This window comes from Aaosphaeria arxii (genome assembly GCF_010015735.1).
Source record: "Aaosphaeria arxii CBS 175.79 unplaced genomic scaffold BU24scaffold_9, whole genome shotgun sequence".
NCBI lineage: Eukaryota > Fungi > Ascomycota > Dothideomycetes > Pleosporales > Aaosphaeria > Aaosphaeria arxii.
In genome coordinates, this window is record NW_022983482.1 from 805,978 (window position 1) to 822,858 (window position 16,881).

Sequence of the window (16,881 nt, forward strand, 5' to 3'; positions counted from 1 at the left end):
TTGCACTGTAGCAAGTTGTGTCTCCTTAATCTATCTCGACTAACAACTGAAGCATCATGTCCGTAGAGCACACTTGACCTTTTCGATGCCAGTTTAAGGAATGAAAGTCTCACTTTGGCAGTAGTAAAACCATACATTACTTCATTCAAAAGTCCCTCTCAGTATTTGTATACTAATTCAATATTATCTTTACACTTTAGTGTACAAGTCCCTGGGGTTCTGGACCATTATCATATCCCACTCATCCTCAGAAACCCAACCCTTTAGGCTCCTTAGCCAAGATTCGTCGTCCACTTCTAAAAAGGGTGTCTCTTTGAGAGCTTCTTCGTGACTTCTGACTTTCATTCTTGGCGTATGTGGCCAGTCACTCCCCCACAGCACCCTTCTGGGATTTGCCTTGACCAACGCCTGGACGAGTGGCTTGAGGTCCTCGTATTGTGGTGCCATTTCACTGACCCGGTATGGCGCGCTGATTTTGACATACAACGCTCCCGATCGTACAAGCGACATAATGTCTTGAAAACCTGGCTGGTCTTCGATATTTGAGCTGTGTTTCTCTGGCAACATGCTTGCTCCCTTCAAAAGTGCGAAGTGATCTGTCACCATGGGTATTCCAGCAGCTGCGATGCTTTGCACTGTTGGGGTTAATTCTCCCCAAAACTCAGGATGGATATGTGTAAACGCCATGCTCCATCCCGGACACTGTTTCTTCAGTACAGCTGCATGCTCACGAAGGGCCAATTTCTGAAGTTCAACATCGTGCATAGCTCCATACTTATACAAGTTCACTCGTATTCCTCGTATGCCTGCCGCTTGCATTGAATCAAGCTCTTCAGGGGTGGCCGTGGACGGGTCAATGACACTGATGGCAGATGTTCGCGAAGTGTCCAATTCAGAGACGAAGGTTTTCAACGAGGTACAATCGTCACCATAGGAAAGACCATGGGTCAGCACAGAGTTTGTGAGACCAAGTCGTGCTTTGAAATCGAGGAATTGGTGGATAGATGCCGCAGGTGGTGTTAGGTGTCGGTCGGGTGCGTATTTGAATCGTTCCGCTGGAATAATGTCAGTATTGGACTTGACTTCAAAGGCTTTTACCTACGTTCAAATATGTGATGATGTACATCCCATCCGCCGTTAGGGAACAGGGGACCAGATTTATGCTTCGAGACTACTTCTTTTGCAGTGATCAAGACACTCTTATTCAAGCTTGGCGTCGAAGTGACAGTCTGAGTTTGGATTTTGGTAGACATTTTGTACGTGGTGAGATACGAGAATAACGAAACAATACACCTCAGTTACTGAGATGGATACTCGCATATGTCCCAGTTAACACTGATTTGAGACATGATGGAGCTAATCCTACTCGGTAATCGGTGAGGGTAGTGGAGCTCCTGGTGCGCCCCGGAGCACTCCGTGCCTGCTACGCGACTCAGTTCGTAGTGCTCCGAGCCGATATTAGCGCGCCCGCTTTGCGAACCATCTGGGGGCATATGACAGGGATGGCACAATAAGCTCTATGTGCGAGATCTGGAGCTATCCAGAGAAGAGATTTGGTATCTCAGCATGATGACCTCAATTGACATAGTAGGTGATATCCATATAGCCACGTGACGAACGCTTCATCTTGCGACTATGTATGGGCCGCGGTGAGCAGCAGCTCTTGGTCCCACTTCAGAACTAATTGAGAATGTCTCCCACGCGCAAGAATGATGTGACGCCTCTGCAGTCCGTCTTAGCTGGAGCTGCTGCTGGGGGTTTCGAATCGATGGTGACGGTAAGTAGCCTCGGGAGAGGGCACACAGTGTGTTAACGATGGCAGTATCCTACAGAATATGTAAAGACGCGACAGCAGCTCTTACGCGGCCCTACAAATGCGAGATCTCCATTACAAATCTTGATATCGACAATACGAAACGATGGCATCGGACGCCTATATACCGGAGGAGCGGCTTTCTGCGTCTCGAATGCCTCTAAGTCGGGAATCCGATTCCTCACTTTCGACTTTGCGCGCGGGTACATGCCGAAAGGCGTGAAGGGAAAGACTACAGTATCCGGAAGTCTCGCAGCCGGCATGTGTGCGGGTATTGCGGAAAGTGTTTTGGTGTTGACACCAGGAGAAAATCTGAAGACAAGGCTGATAGATGATCGCGCTGGAAAACAGTTATATCGCTCCTCTGGACATGCTATCAAGTCCATCATGGCCGCGGAAGGGCCACTGAGCTTTTTCAGAGGCGTATGTCCGGTAACACTGAAGCAATCTAGTAATGCGATGGTACGCTTTACAAGCTACGACTTCCTATCGAGTACTTTACGGCCCATACTAGGAAGTTCAACAAGTGTAGCCGCTGGCGCCATGGCTGGTATCATCACAGTGTATTGTACTATGCCTTTCGACAATGTCAAAACACAACTGCAGGGCCTTGAAGGACAGAAAATGTATAATGGATCGTGGGATTGCGCAAAACAGTTGGTGCAAGATGGAGGTTTTCGTCTTCTCTGGAAAGGGACTACCCCGCGGCTTGTCCGTTTGAGTGTAAGTTGAAATCGTCAAATCCGAGATTGGATAGTACTGATTATATGCAGGTATCTGGAGCAATATCTTTCACGGTATATGAGAAAGTCGTTCAATTAACGCAGACGCTCGGAGGACTATCAGCAGAAAGTAGAAAGGAGAGCGTTGCGTTGTGACTGTAAATAGAACAAAAGATACAGAGAATTATAATCAGATGATTTTAAAAGCCATTGTTATTGCAAACATGGGAGTGGTGAGTGGGTGAAGAGCAGTAAGGATTCAGTAAGTAGACCGAAGTCGAATCGAACCTAGCAAACCCCGCTCAATCTAGCGCGCCCGCGTATTTTGGCACCAGTTTGAACCAGCATCTTGCACCTTTCCACCTCTCACCATCCACCTGCCAGTATTTGATATCTTCCTCTCAAACAACTCCTTGGGCCAGAAACTCACAAAAATAGCCATGGGATAATCTGTACAAGTCACCATGAATACTAAGGTTCGCATAGCTTGCCGAAGATGCCGATCTAAGAGGATTAAGGTACTCAGGTCGTTCTGTCAGTCCTGTTGCAAAGCTGATCATGATTTCAGTGCGATGGAGGTGTTCCCGCGTGTGGAAACTGTCAGAAAGCTGGAGAACCTTGTATAGATGTGGACGGTCGCAACAATGCTGTTTCAATCCCCCGTGATTTTGCGGCAAATGCTCGCGCTCGCATCGAATGGCTTGAGGACCAAGTCAGGAGGCTGTCGCCTGAGTTCAATATACACGACGGCCCACGGGTTGACTTCAGTTTTTTAGGTGGCATGGCCACTGCCACTCAGCAGAAAGGACCGTCACCCTCGCCGGAGTTCTCTGCTCCTCCAACCAAGAGAACCTTCTCTTCTACTATTGAACCACCACCGGCCGAGGATACCTTCGCCGATGAAGCACGCTCAGTTGCACTAGACTTGGGTCTGCTCACTTTGAACTCAGACTCTCGACAGACACATTACCTTGGTACCTCCTCTGGACGCCTATTTACTTCACTAATCGGTGTTGGCTCTCCTGAGACACCCACTCTTACAAGAGGGAGTAGGACACCCAGCCTTCCATCACAAACCAGCCCTGGAAAAACGGGACCGATTGCACATATCAGACGCGTCAAAGAATCCTATCGGGTCTTGTACGATTCCCTTCGTAGAAGTTTGCCCCTGGAAGAGGACGCTCGCGTGCTGTTGGAGGTCTACTTTCGAAATATTCACATCGACCACCCTTTCCTCCATGTGGAGTCAGTCGTGAATGCAGTTGAGGCTTTATACCACTGTGCAGCATCAGATGTTTCGGCTGATGTAGGCTACAATGGTTGGGTTGATTCCCTGCCGCCATTCACATACAATGGAGAGTACGAAGTTTTTAGGGGTAGCAATTGCACTCCAGTATCCATCTTTACCGCGACCTTCCACGTGTTCATGATATTTGCTATTGCCGCGACAGTACGAACACGCCAAAAGTCTTTCGATTTCGCCCCTAACCAGTTCTACCGAGTAGCAATGTCTGCCGGCCAACACTGCTTTTCTCACACATCGATGGCCAGCCTCCAAGCTACATTGCTCCTTGCAGTTTACAGTCTTCAAGGGCCCGCAGAGTTGAACATTTGGACGCTAACATATGTAGCAATGGCTCACTGCGTTGACCTTGGCCTCCATCGGACTCCGAGCGAGGATGCAAAGTTGTCAAAAGCCGCCCGCCTTGCGCGCTCTATGGCCTTCTTCAGTGTTTATCATTTGGATCGGTAAGTAGATCATATCATCCCTTTACTCAAACTGTTCAGATATTTTCTAAAGAGACAAAAATCGATCGAATACATCCGCTAATCTAATGACAGCTCGATCGCTGCCCTACAGGGTCGTCCACTTGGAATCAGGGACGAGACGTTTGATCTTCAACTGCCAACTCTTGAAGACGTCCAACTTGATGCTGCGAGCATACAAGACAAGGCCTTTGCCCCGGAGATGTCTATCGCTGGAGGATTGGCTTTCGCCCTTCACCGGTTCAAGTTGGACCCTATCATTTCGGAAATCAAGCTACTCTTCTACCACCTCCCATCTCGAGTTAACGCCTACGTCTGGCCTAGTGACCATAGTTCTTCGCAAGCAAGCATACGAACAAAGCTTGATGATTGGCGTCGCCACACCTTAGCTATGGCTGAAAAATTAGTCCCCGAATTCGAGGAAGATCGACTTGCGTACCGGAATTACGAACTCAAGTTAACAAGCCAATATTTCGCAGCCATGATCTTATTACATCAACCATCTCAGGCTATCCCTGAACCAAGCCAAGAATCTCTATTGACATGCTATCAATGCGCTGCGTGGCGTCTCAATACATATAACGATCTTTATCATGCTGATAGTTATTATCAGAGCTGGAGAAGCGTGCAGGGTATTTTTTCATCAGGTGCGACTATGATATATTGCCTGTGGACATCTACGCTGGTGCGGGCAACTGTTCCAGTAACGGAAGCCATCAAAGACCTAAGGACGTGCACAAATCTTTTGAGTGTCGGCGGGGAATGGTGGCCGTCTGTGAAGAAAGGAAAAGAAAGCTTTGGGAGAGCGATGGACGCTCTATTGAAAAGGATGGATTGTTCCCAACAACAAGGCAGAGGAAATCAAGGTTTCACGCAGCAAACACAACGGCCGCATACGTTAAGCCATAACCCAATAGATCCAGCCACGGCAGAAGGCCCCCTGGTTCCACCACCTGCCAACTTGGACGCCGTGTCTACTTTTGAAGCAGCCCACACCACCATACACGACGATGATCTCAACATGAACCAATTCTCGCATTCGACGGGCGATTTCCCGACTACTGAATGGACTATGCTCGATAATCACGCATTCTCGAACAACACGCATCATTTCTCTGAATTATTTTTCGATGCAAATATCGGAGCGCCAGACTCCACAGTAGATGCTTTCATTGCCGAATTTATGAACGAAGATACAGCATGGAATCCTTTCTAAACGCACTATTACTGGCGCAGCCTCAAAATAGTTGGTCCAATTTCATCTCCCTCTTCGAGACATTTCCGTGTGGCTTCATCGATGTTCCACCTAGAATCACAGAGCTTTGCACACTCCTCAGCTACCTCTGGAGGAATTGCCACCACACCATCCGCATCCCCCATGATCAGATCTCCAGGTCTGATATTAATGTTCTCATCCTTGAGCTCCTCAATTTGATATGAGACGGGGACGTTGAGCTCAGATGAGCGAGTGAAAGTGTTCGAGCCGAGGATACTGATACGACGAGCAAACAGGCCTATGCCCAAATCTCTATGCTCATTTATGTCTCGGAAGCTCCCGTCGATGACTACTCCAGCTGCTCCTGCCTTGAGTGCGCGTGTACTCATCAAACCACCCCAACAAGCACTGATAAAGCCGCTTGGCTGGGATACAAACACAACACTACCCGACGGGATTGCATCAGCGAAATGCTTGGATGGTTTGGGCGAAGTTGTATCATTTGCTGGGACCATACGAACGGTGTACGCTGGGCCAAATATTTTGAAAGGGCCTATGCCCATCTGGGGTGAGAACATCTTCAAGCCGGAAAGATAGCCACCATGTCGGACGTTCAACCGCACTAGAGCGTCTCCAATCTGCCGTAATATCAGCAACTGTCGAGAGAAAGATAATTCGGATCAAACTATGTATACTGAAAACTCACATCACAAGTGGTGAAGCGACGAAGCGCCGCAAGTACTGGTTGTTTAACTGTTGGAATCGCCGACGACATTGCTGTATTGATCACGCGGAAATATTCTTACAACACGCAGAAGTATCTACAGAGCAAGCCAGAGCTTAAGTGACGTCGCGAAACTTACCACCACTAGTCAGTAGGATGAAGTGGACTAGCACGTGACCACGCGCACCGGAGCAGCCCGAACCTACTTCGCTCCACTCCGGTGGCGGTTCATTGTTATTGCACAAGTGTATGTAGTGTTCCGAAGTCGCGGCAAATCGCCATAAACAACTTCGTCAATCAACATGCTCATATTACATAAGGAGACTATGTCGTTCTGTGCTTGTGTGCTGCTGCCGGTTTCTCCCCACGCTTGCCTACCATGCAATCGAACAGACTCCGTGCCCTAAGGGCAACATTTTCGCAAACTTGCAAATACAAGTCAATTCGAAACGCGAGGAGCCTCGCAACATTTGCTCCTCGTGTGCCAATTAGCCCATTGAATCTCGACACCCCCCTCGACTACGATCGCCAGATTGCCCAGCTCGAGACTGTCAAATCAGGTTCAAGGCGACCCCTGACACTGACGGAGAAGATCCTGTATAGTCATCTATATACATCACCAGAACACTCATGGGCATTGGACGAGATACGGCGGGGAGAAACGCTCCTCCACCTCCGACCAGACCGGGTTGCTTGTCACGATGCAACGGCGACCATGGCACTTCTACAATTCATCAGCGCAGGCCTTCCGAAAGTCCAGATTCCTACTACAGTGCATAGCGATCATTTAGTGGTTTCACGGGATGGAGCAGAGGAAGATCTAAAGCGCGGACGCCATGAGCACCGCGAGGTTTACGCTTTTCTGAGCAGTGCCGCCAAAAAGTACGGGATCGGCTGGTGGAAACCTGGGGCTGGCATCATCCACACAACTATCTTCGAGAACTACGCATTCCCTGGAGGGTTGATTATTGGAACGGACTCGCATACGCCGAATGCAGGAGGTATGGGGATGTTGGGCATCGGCGTTGGTGGCTCTGATGCCGTGGACGCGATGGCTGGCATGCCCTGGGAACTCATGTGCCCCAAAGTGGTCGGGGTGCGTCTCACTGGATCCCTCAATGGCTGGGCGTCGACAAAGGACATAATCTGTAAGCTTGCTGGAATCCTGACTGTGTCTGGAGGCAAGGGCAGAGTAATTGAATTCTTCGGCCCTGGCACTCAGACACTAGGCGCGACAGCAATGGCTACCGTCTGCAACATGTCCGCTGAGATTGGCTCGACTTCTTGCATCTTCCCATACTCTGAGTCTATGTCGAGATATCTAACAGCAACGAAACGTGCGGACATTGCAAGACTGGCGAGCGGATATAAGGATGTTCTCCTGACTGCAGATGAAGGATCTGAGAACCACTACGACGAGGTTATCGAGATCGATCTTGATACATTAGAGCCGCATATAAACGGTCCCTTCACTCCAGATCTCTCGCATCCGCTATCCCAGCTCAAGGAAGCCGTTTCAAAATCCGACTGGCCGGTTGAAGTCAGCCATGCCATGGTTGGCAGCTGCACGAACTCCTCATACGAAGATCTCCTCAAGACTTCCCAACTCATACAACAAGCTCATTCGGCTGGACTCCCCCATGTGAAGACTTCTTTCATGGTGTCACCCGGAAGCGAAGATATCAGAGCCACAGCCGAAGCCGAGGGCATACTACAAACAATACGCGATGCCGGTGCTGTTGTCCTAAGCACCACCTGCGGGCCCTGCGTTGGACAATGGGATCGCACCGATGTCGACGTAAAGGGGCGGGAAAGAAACACAGTCGTCTCCAGCTTCAACCGCAACTTTGTCGCCCGACACGATGGCAACCCGGAGACATGTTCCTTCGTTACATCGCCAGAGATGGTGACTGCATTCGCATACGCTGGCCGTATCGATTTCAACCCTGTCACCGACTCCATTCCCGTCGCCGGTTCATCACAGGAACTCCGCTTCACCGCGCCAACAAGCGTGGAACTTCCTACCGCCTTCACGACAGGAGAAGACCTCTACCAAGCCCCCGTGCAAAACGCATCCCACCTCTCCGTCACCATCGACCCCAAATCCGACCGCCTCCAACTCCTCGACCCCTTCCAGCCCTGGGTCCCAGGGTCCACGAACTCCATGCCCATCCTCGTCAAGGTCAAGGGAAAATGCACGACCGACCACATCTCGCCCGCAGGCCCATGGTACAAGTACCGCGGCCACCTCGAGAACATCAGCAACAATATGCTGCTCGCCGCGTCCAACGCCTTCCTACCCTCCGACTCGAAACACCTCGGCCACACCATCCACCCGCTCGACTCGCACGTCGACCTCATCCACGAGGTCGCGCGGGACCTCAGGGGCCGTGGAGTGAAGTGGTGCATCATCGGCGACTGGAACTACGGCGAGGGCTCGTCAAGAGAGCACGCGGCGCTCGAGCCGAGGTTTTTGGGCGGCGTGGCGGTCATTGCGAGGTCGTTTGCGAGGATCCATGAGACGAATCTTAAGAAGCAGGGCATGCTTCCGTTGACGTTCGTCGAGGCTGGGGACTATGATAGAATACGTTCGGGCGATCGGGTGACTTTGCTCGGCGTCGAGGAGGGCGAGATGAAACCTGGGAAGGAAGTCACGTTACAGGTGGAGACTGAGGCCGGAGAGGTATGGCGTGCGGCATTGCAGCATAGCTTCAGTGAGGGCCAGTTGAGATGGTTGAGGGCTGGGAGTGCGTTGAATCATATCAAGCAGACCATATTGGGAAACCAAGGGAGTTGATTTTTAGCAATGCTGCTTTTTGGCCTTGTCTGGTTGCACTTGGTTGTCGTATTTCCTTTAGTTGTATGATATCATCATTCATGTCTACTCCATTGATTCGACGAAAGAAACGTACATAAAACGATTTTAAGTGCTGTTTTGCACAGTTTCACGTACTTATTCATATGACTGAGACCTCTCTAAGGCCTTCTAGAAAGCTACTTCCAAACCTCTAATGTAAGAGTTAAGAAAATAAACACCTTTGCAATCAGTCCATTACTCCTATCCGCTCAATCGGACCTGCACAACGTAGATATAGTAACTTCTGTTTGTATCCTATTTTGTATATTATTTCATACTGATCTATTTTTGACCTTTCAGAAGGAACTTTTATCTTTTCACTGTATTGAGAGTTGTCAAGAATACACCCAAATAATAGCAAAACTATTTACTGTATGTTAAAACACACACTGTCATTATTTCTTTCCTCAACCAAACTGCTCGTCTAGATGAGGTTGGTACATGGCCGATGATTAGGAAAATAAAGAGAGAAACAGATGATTCATGAACTTCGTCATTTGTGAACACCTATCTACTCATATTCAGGGATTTAGTTTTCATTCAGAACTCAGACTTTTTTTTTATTAAATTTCCAATGATACTCATACATATTTTCGTTAATTTCTTGGATTTTTCATAGATGGGTTGTCATCTAATATACCTGCAAATAGTGGTGATTCACATACAAGAAACATCTCTCATAGAAACAACGTATCGTATATGCACATGTAAATGTTCAAACCAGAAACACTAAGACGTAAAACTATGCTAAACTTTTCCCAACCGGAAATAGCCCCAATCCTAATGGCTGTGACTATGGCCATACTCATCTTCATGGTGGTGGCCATGCTCATGCACATGTCCTTCTGCCTGCCCATGCCCATGTTCATGCCCATGATCGTGATGATGATCATGCTCATGACCCTCACCCCCATCCTCCGGCCCATCAAACCCATACCCAAACCTCTCTCTAAACCTCTCCTCCTCCTCCGCCACACTCCCCTCAAACCCCTCCTTCTCGCCATCCCAACTCTTCCAACTCGGATGCCCCCGCACATCCGCCCTCAACTCCCCCGTCCTCCTCGCCTCCCAACTGTCCTCTCCGGCCACGACCTTCCACCCCTCGTGTGCTCTCACCGCCCACTTCGTCGCGCGCTCTTCGCTGCCGAGCGCGCTCCACGCGTACGCGAGTATCTCCGCGTACATCGGGACTTCCGTGATAATCCCCTCTTCGTCGAGGAGGGATATCAGTGACGGGAGGAGCACGATGAGTTGAGGGATGGAGGAGTGACCGGACGGCAGGCCGCGCTTGAGCTCTGCGATTTCGGTGATGCGGGCGTCGGAGGCGGAGACGGTGGAGGAGGGCGAGGTGCAGAGGGCGCAGGTGCAGGTGAAGCCCCATTGGGTGCGGAGGGCGGATTGCCGGAGGGTGGAGGGGTGGAGAGAGAAGCCGTAGGTGAAGGTTAGTTCTTCCGAGGGGGAAATGGGGCGGAGGGTGAAGACGGAGAGGGTGAGGGTGTAGTCGTTGAAGCGGTAGTATGCGCTGTGTTGCTCACTTTGTTAGTTTGGGCTCTTCTTCGTGGTTTTGATTTCCAACTGGTGTCGAGGCAAGACAACAAACCATCATAAACCAACACGAGATCAAACAAAGAAGAATAAGGAGAAACTCACTTAGGCCGACACGCATGATTAATCCTCGCCGCCTCAGGCACAACACCCAGATACCCCGTCCCCTCCCCACCCCCATTCCCCAACACCACGCCCATCGCATTCGTCCTCACCAAATCGTCCAGCCGCAAACCCCCCATGTTCGTCGAAAGCCCCTTCAGCATCTCCGTCGTCTTCCTCGGAAGCTGCCTGATCGCGATCTCGAGCAGCCGCGCCCGCTGCTCCGTGACGTCTCTGTCGCCGTCGGCGAGCTCTTTCGGGAGCAGGATGACGGGATGCTTGACCATGATGGTTTTCCCTGCGGGGATTGCGCGCCGCGCGAAGAGTCCGATGCCCTTGTCCGGTGTGTCGTCGGCGACGTAGTCGGGGGTGGTGTCGCCGTGGAGGTCGTCGGATTGGTCGTCGTGGGAGAAGGATTCAAGGAGGTAGGATGTTGCGAGCTCCGGTGTGGCGATGAGGCTTATGCCGCGGTCGTTGGCGAAGCGTGAGCTGCTGTATACGCAGTACTGTCCTATGCAGGTCGGGTTGTGTGTCCAGGGGAAGTTGGTGGACGTCAGGCCGTCAACGCTCACGGGACATGTTTGGGCGACGGGGAGGGTCAGGATGTTGGGGATGGCGGTGCTATGGCCGTAGAGGATGAAGCCGGCATGTGCTGGTGAGGAGAGAAGATTGAGGGCGAGGAGGGAGAGAAGAGTGCGTGGTAAGGACTGGATGGGAGAGTTGGAGAGTGGCATCTTGTGGATGTGATCTATTTGTGTCTATGTGGCATTCAAGAGGCTCTCTTTTAGAAGTAGACGTCAGAGCATGCGGACTATACGCTACAGAAGGAGGAACAGACTCAATGCTTCAATAGAGACCAGTGCTGTGTAGGTCTGCATTGATGATGTACTTGTACAAAATGCTCCCACCACGAAGCCACGTTTCTGGAGCTTCAAGATTGAAAGCGTGTGCATACGTAGATTGAAACATCTTGGCCAATCAGTAGGTCTTCTAACGACGGTTAATAAGGCTTTTGCGGCATGTATGGATATTTGGTTATGGCAATCGACGTTGAAAGCCGGGCGATGGGACGTTGATATTGCTTGTAATTATCCGACCAGACGCTAGATCTGCTTGTGGTAATTCTGCCTCGGCCAATCAACAATCGTGTGGGGTAACGACTGGCTTCATGTCTTCAGGCGAAAGGTAGCCTCTAGCACTGGACGTTAGTCGTATGGGGAATGCCTCACCGTGGGACAGAGAGCTTAAAATGGAGTATGATAATTCGGTACATACGGAGGCAGAATGGAGGCGCATACTGGTAGTTAACAAGGAACGCTATACATGTTACTCGTATAAGGATTGGGACAACATTCGACGTGTATGTTATGCGATCATATAAAATCCATTTTATCGCCCAAACTAGGACAGGGTAGTAATAAGAATAGAAAACCCCGTGAGGCCTTCCCGTGCTGACAGCTGACAAAAATCAGAGCTGAGTCTGTAAGTCGCAATACCTTGGAACCGAAGCAAACAACAAGACAACTCCATGTGGAACTCATGCCGGGAAGATAGAGCGGGGTATCCTCAAAAAACCTGGAGTGGAAAACCCATGTAAAGAAAACCCAAAACCGAGAGCCCAAAAACCCAAAAAGAAGATAAAAAAAAAAAAACAACGCGGATGTGCAAATGCTGCTGAACCCAGTAAAAAGAACGCAGAGATATCGAGCAGAGAAGGGGTATCAATAACCAATCCGACCCACCCAAAGCTGTAAAAACCTATCGCTGCATTCGTAAGGGGTATCGTATCGTCTATGAACCAGCGAGCCAGGATCGTGTCACATCTTCGTATATATGTGAGCATCCTGCCAGCCACGAACAAGAAAGGACGTCATTAATGGTCCAGCGTTTGTCCGGATCCACAGTCAAACATCCGGTAAGCAACTCCATTGCTTCTTCCACTCCACCGTCTTGCAGAGCTTCGGCCTGGCGAACGGCTTCTGCATCCCACTCTCCCTTCTGGATTCTCACTATCGTTTTCGCGTCCAACCCCTCGTTGAAAGGTAGTCTTGCGGTCAGCAGCGCGTACACCACAACACCGAAAGCCCAAATATCTGCCGCTGGTGAAAATACGGACCCCGTAGCGCCGAAAAGTTCGGGTGCGGCGTACTGAAGACTCCCTTGGATCGATGTGCTTGTGTCCGCCGGTCCAATATTCTGATTGTCACCAGTAGAATGCGGTTCCGGCCCGTCTCGTTGGTCGCTCACGAAGAAGTCAGCCATTCCAAAGTCACATAGCAAAACATCCCCACCATCCTTCTCGGCATTAGGAACGGTCATATCCAGAAGGCAGTTTTCCAACTTGACGTCTCGGTGGACCACAAGGACATCGTTATGCAAATAACGAAGGGCTGATGCTAGTTGACATGTGTACCGTTTTGCCAAATGTGTTGGGAGACCCTTCAGATTCTTTCGGCGAATATCCCGAATCAGGTCGTGAAGGGTTCCGCCCTTGTTCAATTTCGTGATGCAGAAAGTCGCGAAATCCGTGTTGTACACACAGAGCAGTGGCAATATGTAAGGATGCCTCAGGAACCGCCAAATGCCCACCTCGTGATCAAACTGGGTCTGAATCTGCTCATTGTCCACCTCTGACTTGTTCTTGAGTTGCTTGCGCACGATCTTGACGGCATGCACGACTCTGACCCCGTTCTCGATTGTGCTGACCTCTTTAACGACGCTGAAGCCGCCATAGCCGATTTGCTTGCCAATGATGTATTCATTTTGGTAGCCGATGCCCTGACCTTCGTCGTCTGGTTCGCTCGGCTTCAGAGGAGCATCGGTAACCTTGTAACGGGACAGAAACGACGCTGCTGGCGACATGGAAGACAGAGACCGACCAGAGCGGGTCGAGGAGCGGCGACTAGTTTTGCGCAAACTTCCATTGGCCTCCCCGTCCATCTCGGAACGGTAACTCCGTGTGCGTGCCGGAGGCTGTCGTCGGGGCATTCCAAATGGCGGGAACTCGATGGGAGAGGTCGCAGGGATCGGAGAGAGCATGTACTCAGACGGGGTCTCTGGCGGGGTGCGGACCTCGTCCATCACCGGAGATGCGGTTGCATCAGAGGTGAGGGAAGCAACATGATCCTGGTCATGGAATGGGGCATCTTTGACATAATTGGAAGCAGTGCGCGGCAGCACAGCGAAGGGAGACTGGCCATACAAACGATGCATGGGATGCCGCCGTTCTTTGGCCGGAATCTCGATATAGTCCTGGTCGGAGGAGCGGGCATCGTCTTCATCGTCGGACGCGGCGCGTGAACTAGAGAATTTCGGAAGCGGCTCTTCGACGCTTAGACGATTTCCGCTGTCAAGCGTAACGGCATTGTCGAAACTTATGGATGTCGTTCGGTTCCGGAAGCGGGTTTCGATGTCATCGAGCTTGGCTTCGCCATTCTGGTCGCCCCTGTGAGACGAGACTGAATTGTGCGAAGCGGCGAAGTAACTGGTTGAGCGGTCCGATCCGTATAGCGAGTTGAAGCTTGGAGGATAGATTGGCGACTTGGAACCGATGAAGTCAGAGGCACTCAAGAGTGAGGAATCTGGCCCATTGTGCGGTTCGGCCTGTTGCGGCTGTCGCTGCTGCGGCGGCGCGTGCTGGTCGTTGCGACTGATGGAGGCGAAAGTCGACTTGACGGGTTTATGCGACGCAGTAGTATCGAGCTTGAGTTTCTGGAAAGAATGTGAGGATCCCGCTAATGGGGCCATAGAAACAGCAAGGGGGTGAGTATCACAATGTGAGAGCAGACCTTGGGGCTCCGAAACGTGGTGAGAGAGTGGTAGCAGCAATGATGATGGTGAGAGGAAGAGCGCAGCGCAGTCAGGGAATTTTGTAGCGACCCGCGGGTTGGGTGGGGTGAGGTTGCTTGGACGTGGGGACAGACGTGCAGGGTAGGAAAGCTAAGGGTAATTCCGGAAGCGGAACAATGACAGAGCGGCAGAGGACGACGACACAAAGGGACTGAAAGAGTTGGGAATGAAGAAGCAGGAGGAGAATATGAACTATCAGAAGTCGTCTGTGTAGGCTACAGTCGCGCCGGCGGAGGGCTGTCGTACAGCCGCGCCTAAGAGAAGCGCTCGGCCAATATTGAGAGGAAGGGAGAGATGATTTGGCTGTGGGTGGAATGTCTGACGAATGTCGGAGGTTGCTCTGACAGCGTGGGGAGCCTTTGAAGGTAGCAGATGCGGGGATGGTCGGAGTGTTTGGTGGTTCGTTGGAAGAAGTGTTGAATGGAGATGGTGGACTGCTGGGGATGATGTTGGTGAATGGAAGGTGAAGATGAAGGTGGAGAGGAGTGCGAAAGGGTTGGAATTAGTAGGAAGGCGGCTCAGTTGACCTTTTGTAGGAATAGGTAGGGTTGGGAAGGTGGAGCGGGAGAGGATGGGGAAGATCGTTGGAGAGTGGGCAGGTGTAGGGTGCAGAGTGTAGAGAATAGAATAGAGGGTGGAGGTTGTAGTAATGGATTGACAAGATGGATTCACTCTGGTGGGAGAGTCGATCGAATCAGAGGTGAATGAATAGCGACGGGGGAGGGGATGAATGACCGACGGAGAGTAACGAGGTACTGGGTAGTTAGTGGTTTGGTAGAGAAATTGGAAAGGGTTTAATTGAATTGGACGATTCCGAGAGGCGAAAGCGGGCATTAGTTACCGGTAGGCAGGCGAAGGCGTAGGCGTAGGCGTAGGCGTAGGCGTAGGCGTAGGCATCGACAAGAGACCCCACGCTTGAATGAATATTGATTTAGTCCGTTGGCGATCCGTCTACACACGCACGTGAATGGGGTGGGATCCGTTCGCTTGAAGGTTGACCAGGCGGAAGCATTAATCCCATTCTTCCATCAATCCATCTGACTAGCAAGAGTGACTAGGTTGTTACAGTGTTAGTCTTCCGTATAATTACTTTAGGAGAGAAGGATTATTGGAGTAGGATAGACAAGAAGAATAGCCTATCAGGGTCGGAGAAGAGGTAATGCCCTCGAACATGAACCCTCGACTGGGCGGTTGAGGCTGGACGGGTGACACGGGTGACGTATCCTTGCTCCATGGAGCTTACGAGTACCGGAACAGTAGGATAATGGACAGGACAACGATGATGATGATGATTCACAAGTACTCGAGGGTACTAATGGCAATTATGGCGAACTACTCTGTACTGCGAGTACACAACAATGTGATAACTCCAAGTGAAGAGTCAAGACTAAGAGGTACTCGTACCTAGGTAGACATGGAATACGAGTAATTACTGTCACTGGCTGGTGAGTCGTACGGAGTCAACCCCGCGTTTCGTTTGGCATCCTGACAATCCATACGTTAATTCTTCCAACCCTGTGATTCATTGATTCATTGTTCAACTTACCTATGTAAAAGAACCTACTCCTTAATCCTTATTCCTCCGTGACTCTCATCGCAGCCCTAGGGACCCTACAGTATTAGTACTGTTGATGAGGTAGTTGTAGTCTATGCAAAGATGCACGATGGCGGCAAACCCATGCAAGTCGTGGCCCTGCGTTTTGTTCCCCACTCAGCCAACTTCCACTACTGCCCGTCTGCCACTGACTGCGACTAAGTAACCAATCAGGATGCTCCATTTCCCAGTCTCTGTGTCCAACAAACTCTGCCAGTCCACCAGTCCACCAGTCCACCAGTCCACCAGTCCAAAGTCTCTCTGGCTTCCTTCCGGTTTTAATTCGTCGCACGTGCAATCCGATGGTAATTCCCGTTTGTAAACGGATCCCAAGTACACAGCAAACGGAGACTACTTACTTTGCCACCATTCTTTGCAGCTGTGGAAAGTACTGTGTTCATCAAGTTACCTCGAATAAACAATTGCACCAAACTGAGGTCAATACTAAACAACATCTAACAATCACCACACTCAATCCCATCCTCTGGCGTCCATGGCCTGACGGACGCGCGCTCGCCCTCCCCTATTCATTACCCGATGAATCTTGATGATCCGACAAATTTGCCAAAACGGAGTGGCGACTCCATGGAACATCCCATCCAACGCGCGAAATTGGCAAAATGCCCCCCTCTCTTTTTTTCTCTGTGCGCGCACATCGCCTATTGTTGTATGTGCATGTACGGAGTACTCCG

The 16,881-nt window shown here is 50.6% G+C and overlaps 8 protein-coding genes across 8 annotated transcripts; 3 read left to right on the plus strand and 5 right to left on the minus strand.

Annotated features, from left to right (window-relative positions):
- Positions 1-189: 189 nt before the first annotated feature.
- Positions 190-1,304, minus strand: BU24DRAFT_454049 (uncharacterized protein; the record flags this gene model as incomplete). The annotated part of the gene is made up of 2 exons (XM_033531294.1): positions 1,103-1,304; positions 190-1,055 (listed from the first exon to the last, which is right to left on the minus strand). The coding sequence occupies exons 1-2, from the start codon at positions 1,251-1,253 to the stop codon at positions 190-192; spliced, it is 1,017 nt and encodes a 338-aa protein (XP_033379854.1). The 5' UTR covers positions 1,254-1,304.
- Positions 1,305-1,367: 63 nt separating this feature from the next.
- Positions 1,368-2,691, plus strand: BU24DRAFT_398091 (mitochondrial carrier; the record flags this gene model as incomplete). Its single annotated transcript, XM_033525373.1, has 3 exons — positions 1,368-1,777; positions 1,823-2,536; positions 2,587-2,691. Exons 1-3 carry the CDS (start codon positions 1,691-1,693, stop codon positions 2,689-2,691), a joined length of 906 nt encoding a protein of 301 aa, XP_033379855.1. The 5' UTR covers positions 1,368-1,690.
- A 229-nt stretch (positions 2,692-2,920) lies between these two features.
- On the plus strand, positions 2,921-5,668 carry BU24DRAFT_282921 (uncharacterized protein). Its single transcript, XM_033522735.1, has 3 exons — positions 2,921-3,053; positions 3,104-4,284; positions 4,378-5,668. The coding sequence occupies exons 1-3, from the start codon at positions 3,000-3,002 to the stop codon at positions 5,516-5,518; spliced, it is 2,376 nt and encodes a 791-aa protein (XP_033379856.1). The 5' UTR covers positions 2,921-2,999; the 3' UTR covers positions 5,519-5,668.
- Positions 5,523-6,457, minus strand: BU24DRAFT_282927 (RraA-like protein). Its single transcript, XM_033522736.1, has 2 exons — positions 6,225-6,457; positions 5,523-6,156 (listed from the first exon to the last, which is right to left on the minus strand). The coding sequence occupies exons 1-2, from the start codon at positions 6,291-6,293 to the stop codon at positions 5,527-5,529; spliced, it is 699 nt and encodes a 232-aa protein (XP_033379857.1). The 5' UTR covers positions 6,294-6,457; the 3' UTR covers positions 5,523-5,526.
- On the plus strand, positions 6,369-9,039 carry BU24DRAFT_486242 (aconitate hydratase; the record flags this gene model as incomplete). Its single annotated transcript, XM_033533409.1, has 1 exon — positions 6,369-9,039. The coding sequence occupies exon 1, from the start codon at positions 6,622-6,624 to the stop codon at positions 9,037-9,039; it is 2,418 nt and encodes an 805-aa protein (XP_033379858.1). The 5' UTR covers positions 6,369-6,621.
- Positions 9,040-10,534: 1,495 nt separating this feature from the next.
- On the minus strand, positions 10,535-11,780 carry BU24DRAFT_282931 (uncharacterized protein). The gene has a single exon (XM_033522737.1). It carries the CDS (start codon positions 11,478-11,480, stop codon positions 10,746-10,748), a length of 735 nt encoding a protein of 244 aa, XP_033379859.1. The 5' UTR covers positions 11,481-11,780; the 3' UTR covers positions 10,535-10,745.
- A 757-nt stretch (positions 11,781-12,537) lies between these two features.
- Positions 12,538-14,493, minus strand: BU24DRAFT_435942 (kinase-like protein; the record flags this gene model as incomplete). The annotated part of the gene is made up of 2 exons (XM_033530127.1): positions 12,538-14,230; positions 14,288-14,493. The coding sequence occupies 2 exons, from the start codon at positions 14,491-14,493 to the stop codon at positions 12,538-12,540; spliced, it is 1,899 nt and encodes a 632-aa protein (XP_033379860.1).
- Positions 14,337-15,616, minus strand: BU24DRAFT_282960 (uncharacterized protein). Its single transcript, XM_033522738.1, has 2 exons — positions 14,535-15,616; positions 14,337-14,457 (listed from the first exon to the last, which is right to left on the minus strand). The coding sequence occupies exon 1, from the start codon at positions 15,427-15,429 to the stop codon at positions 14,791-14,793; it is 639 nt and encodes a 212-aa protein (XP_033379861.1). The 5' UTR covers positions 15,430-15,616; the 3' UTR covers positions 14,337-14,457; positions 14,535-14,790.
- Positions 15,617-16,881: the final 1,265 nt, after the last annotated feature.

Bases quoted from the DNA above. Each gene is read 5' to 3' on its own strand.
- BU24DRAFT_282960 (XM_033522738.1), bottom strand. From the start codon at position 15,429: ATGCCCGCTTTCGCCTCTCGGAATCGTCCAATTCAATTAAACCCTTTC.
- BU24DRAFT_282931 (XM_033522737.1), bottom strand. From the start codon at position 11,480: ATGCCACTCTCCAACTCTCCCATCCAGTCCTTACCACGCACTCTTCTC.
- BU24DRAFT_282927 (XM_033522736.1), bottom strand. From the start codon at position 6,293: ATGTCGTCGGCGATTCCAACAGTTAAACAACCAGTACTTGCGGCGCTT. The intron at 6,157-6,224 runs GTGAGTTTTCAG...ATATTACGGCAG, and splicing joins GTCGCTTCACCACTTGTGAT to ATTGGAGACGCTCTAGTGCG.
- BU24DRAFT_282921 (XM_033522735.1), top strand. From the start codon at position 3,000: ATGAATACTAAGGTTCGCATAGCTTGCCGAAGATGCCGATCTAAGAGG. The intron at 3,054-3,103 runs GTACTCAGGTCG...TCATGATTTCAG, and splicing joins GCCGATCTAAGAGGATTAAG to TGCGATGGAGGTGTTCCCGC. The intron at 4,285-4,377 runs GTAAGTAGATCA...ATCTAATGACAG, and splicing joins AGTGTTTATCATTTGGATCG to CTCGATCGCTGCCCTACAGG.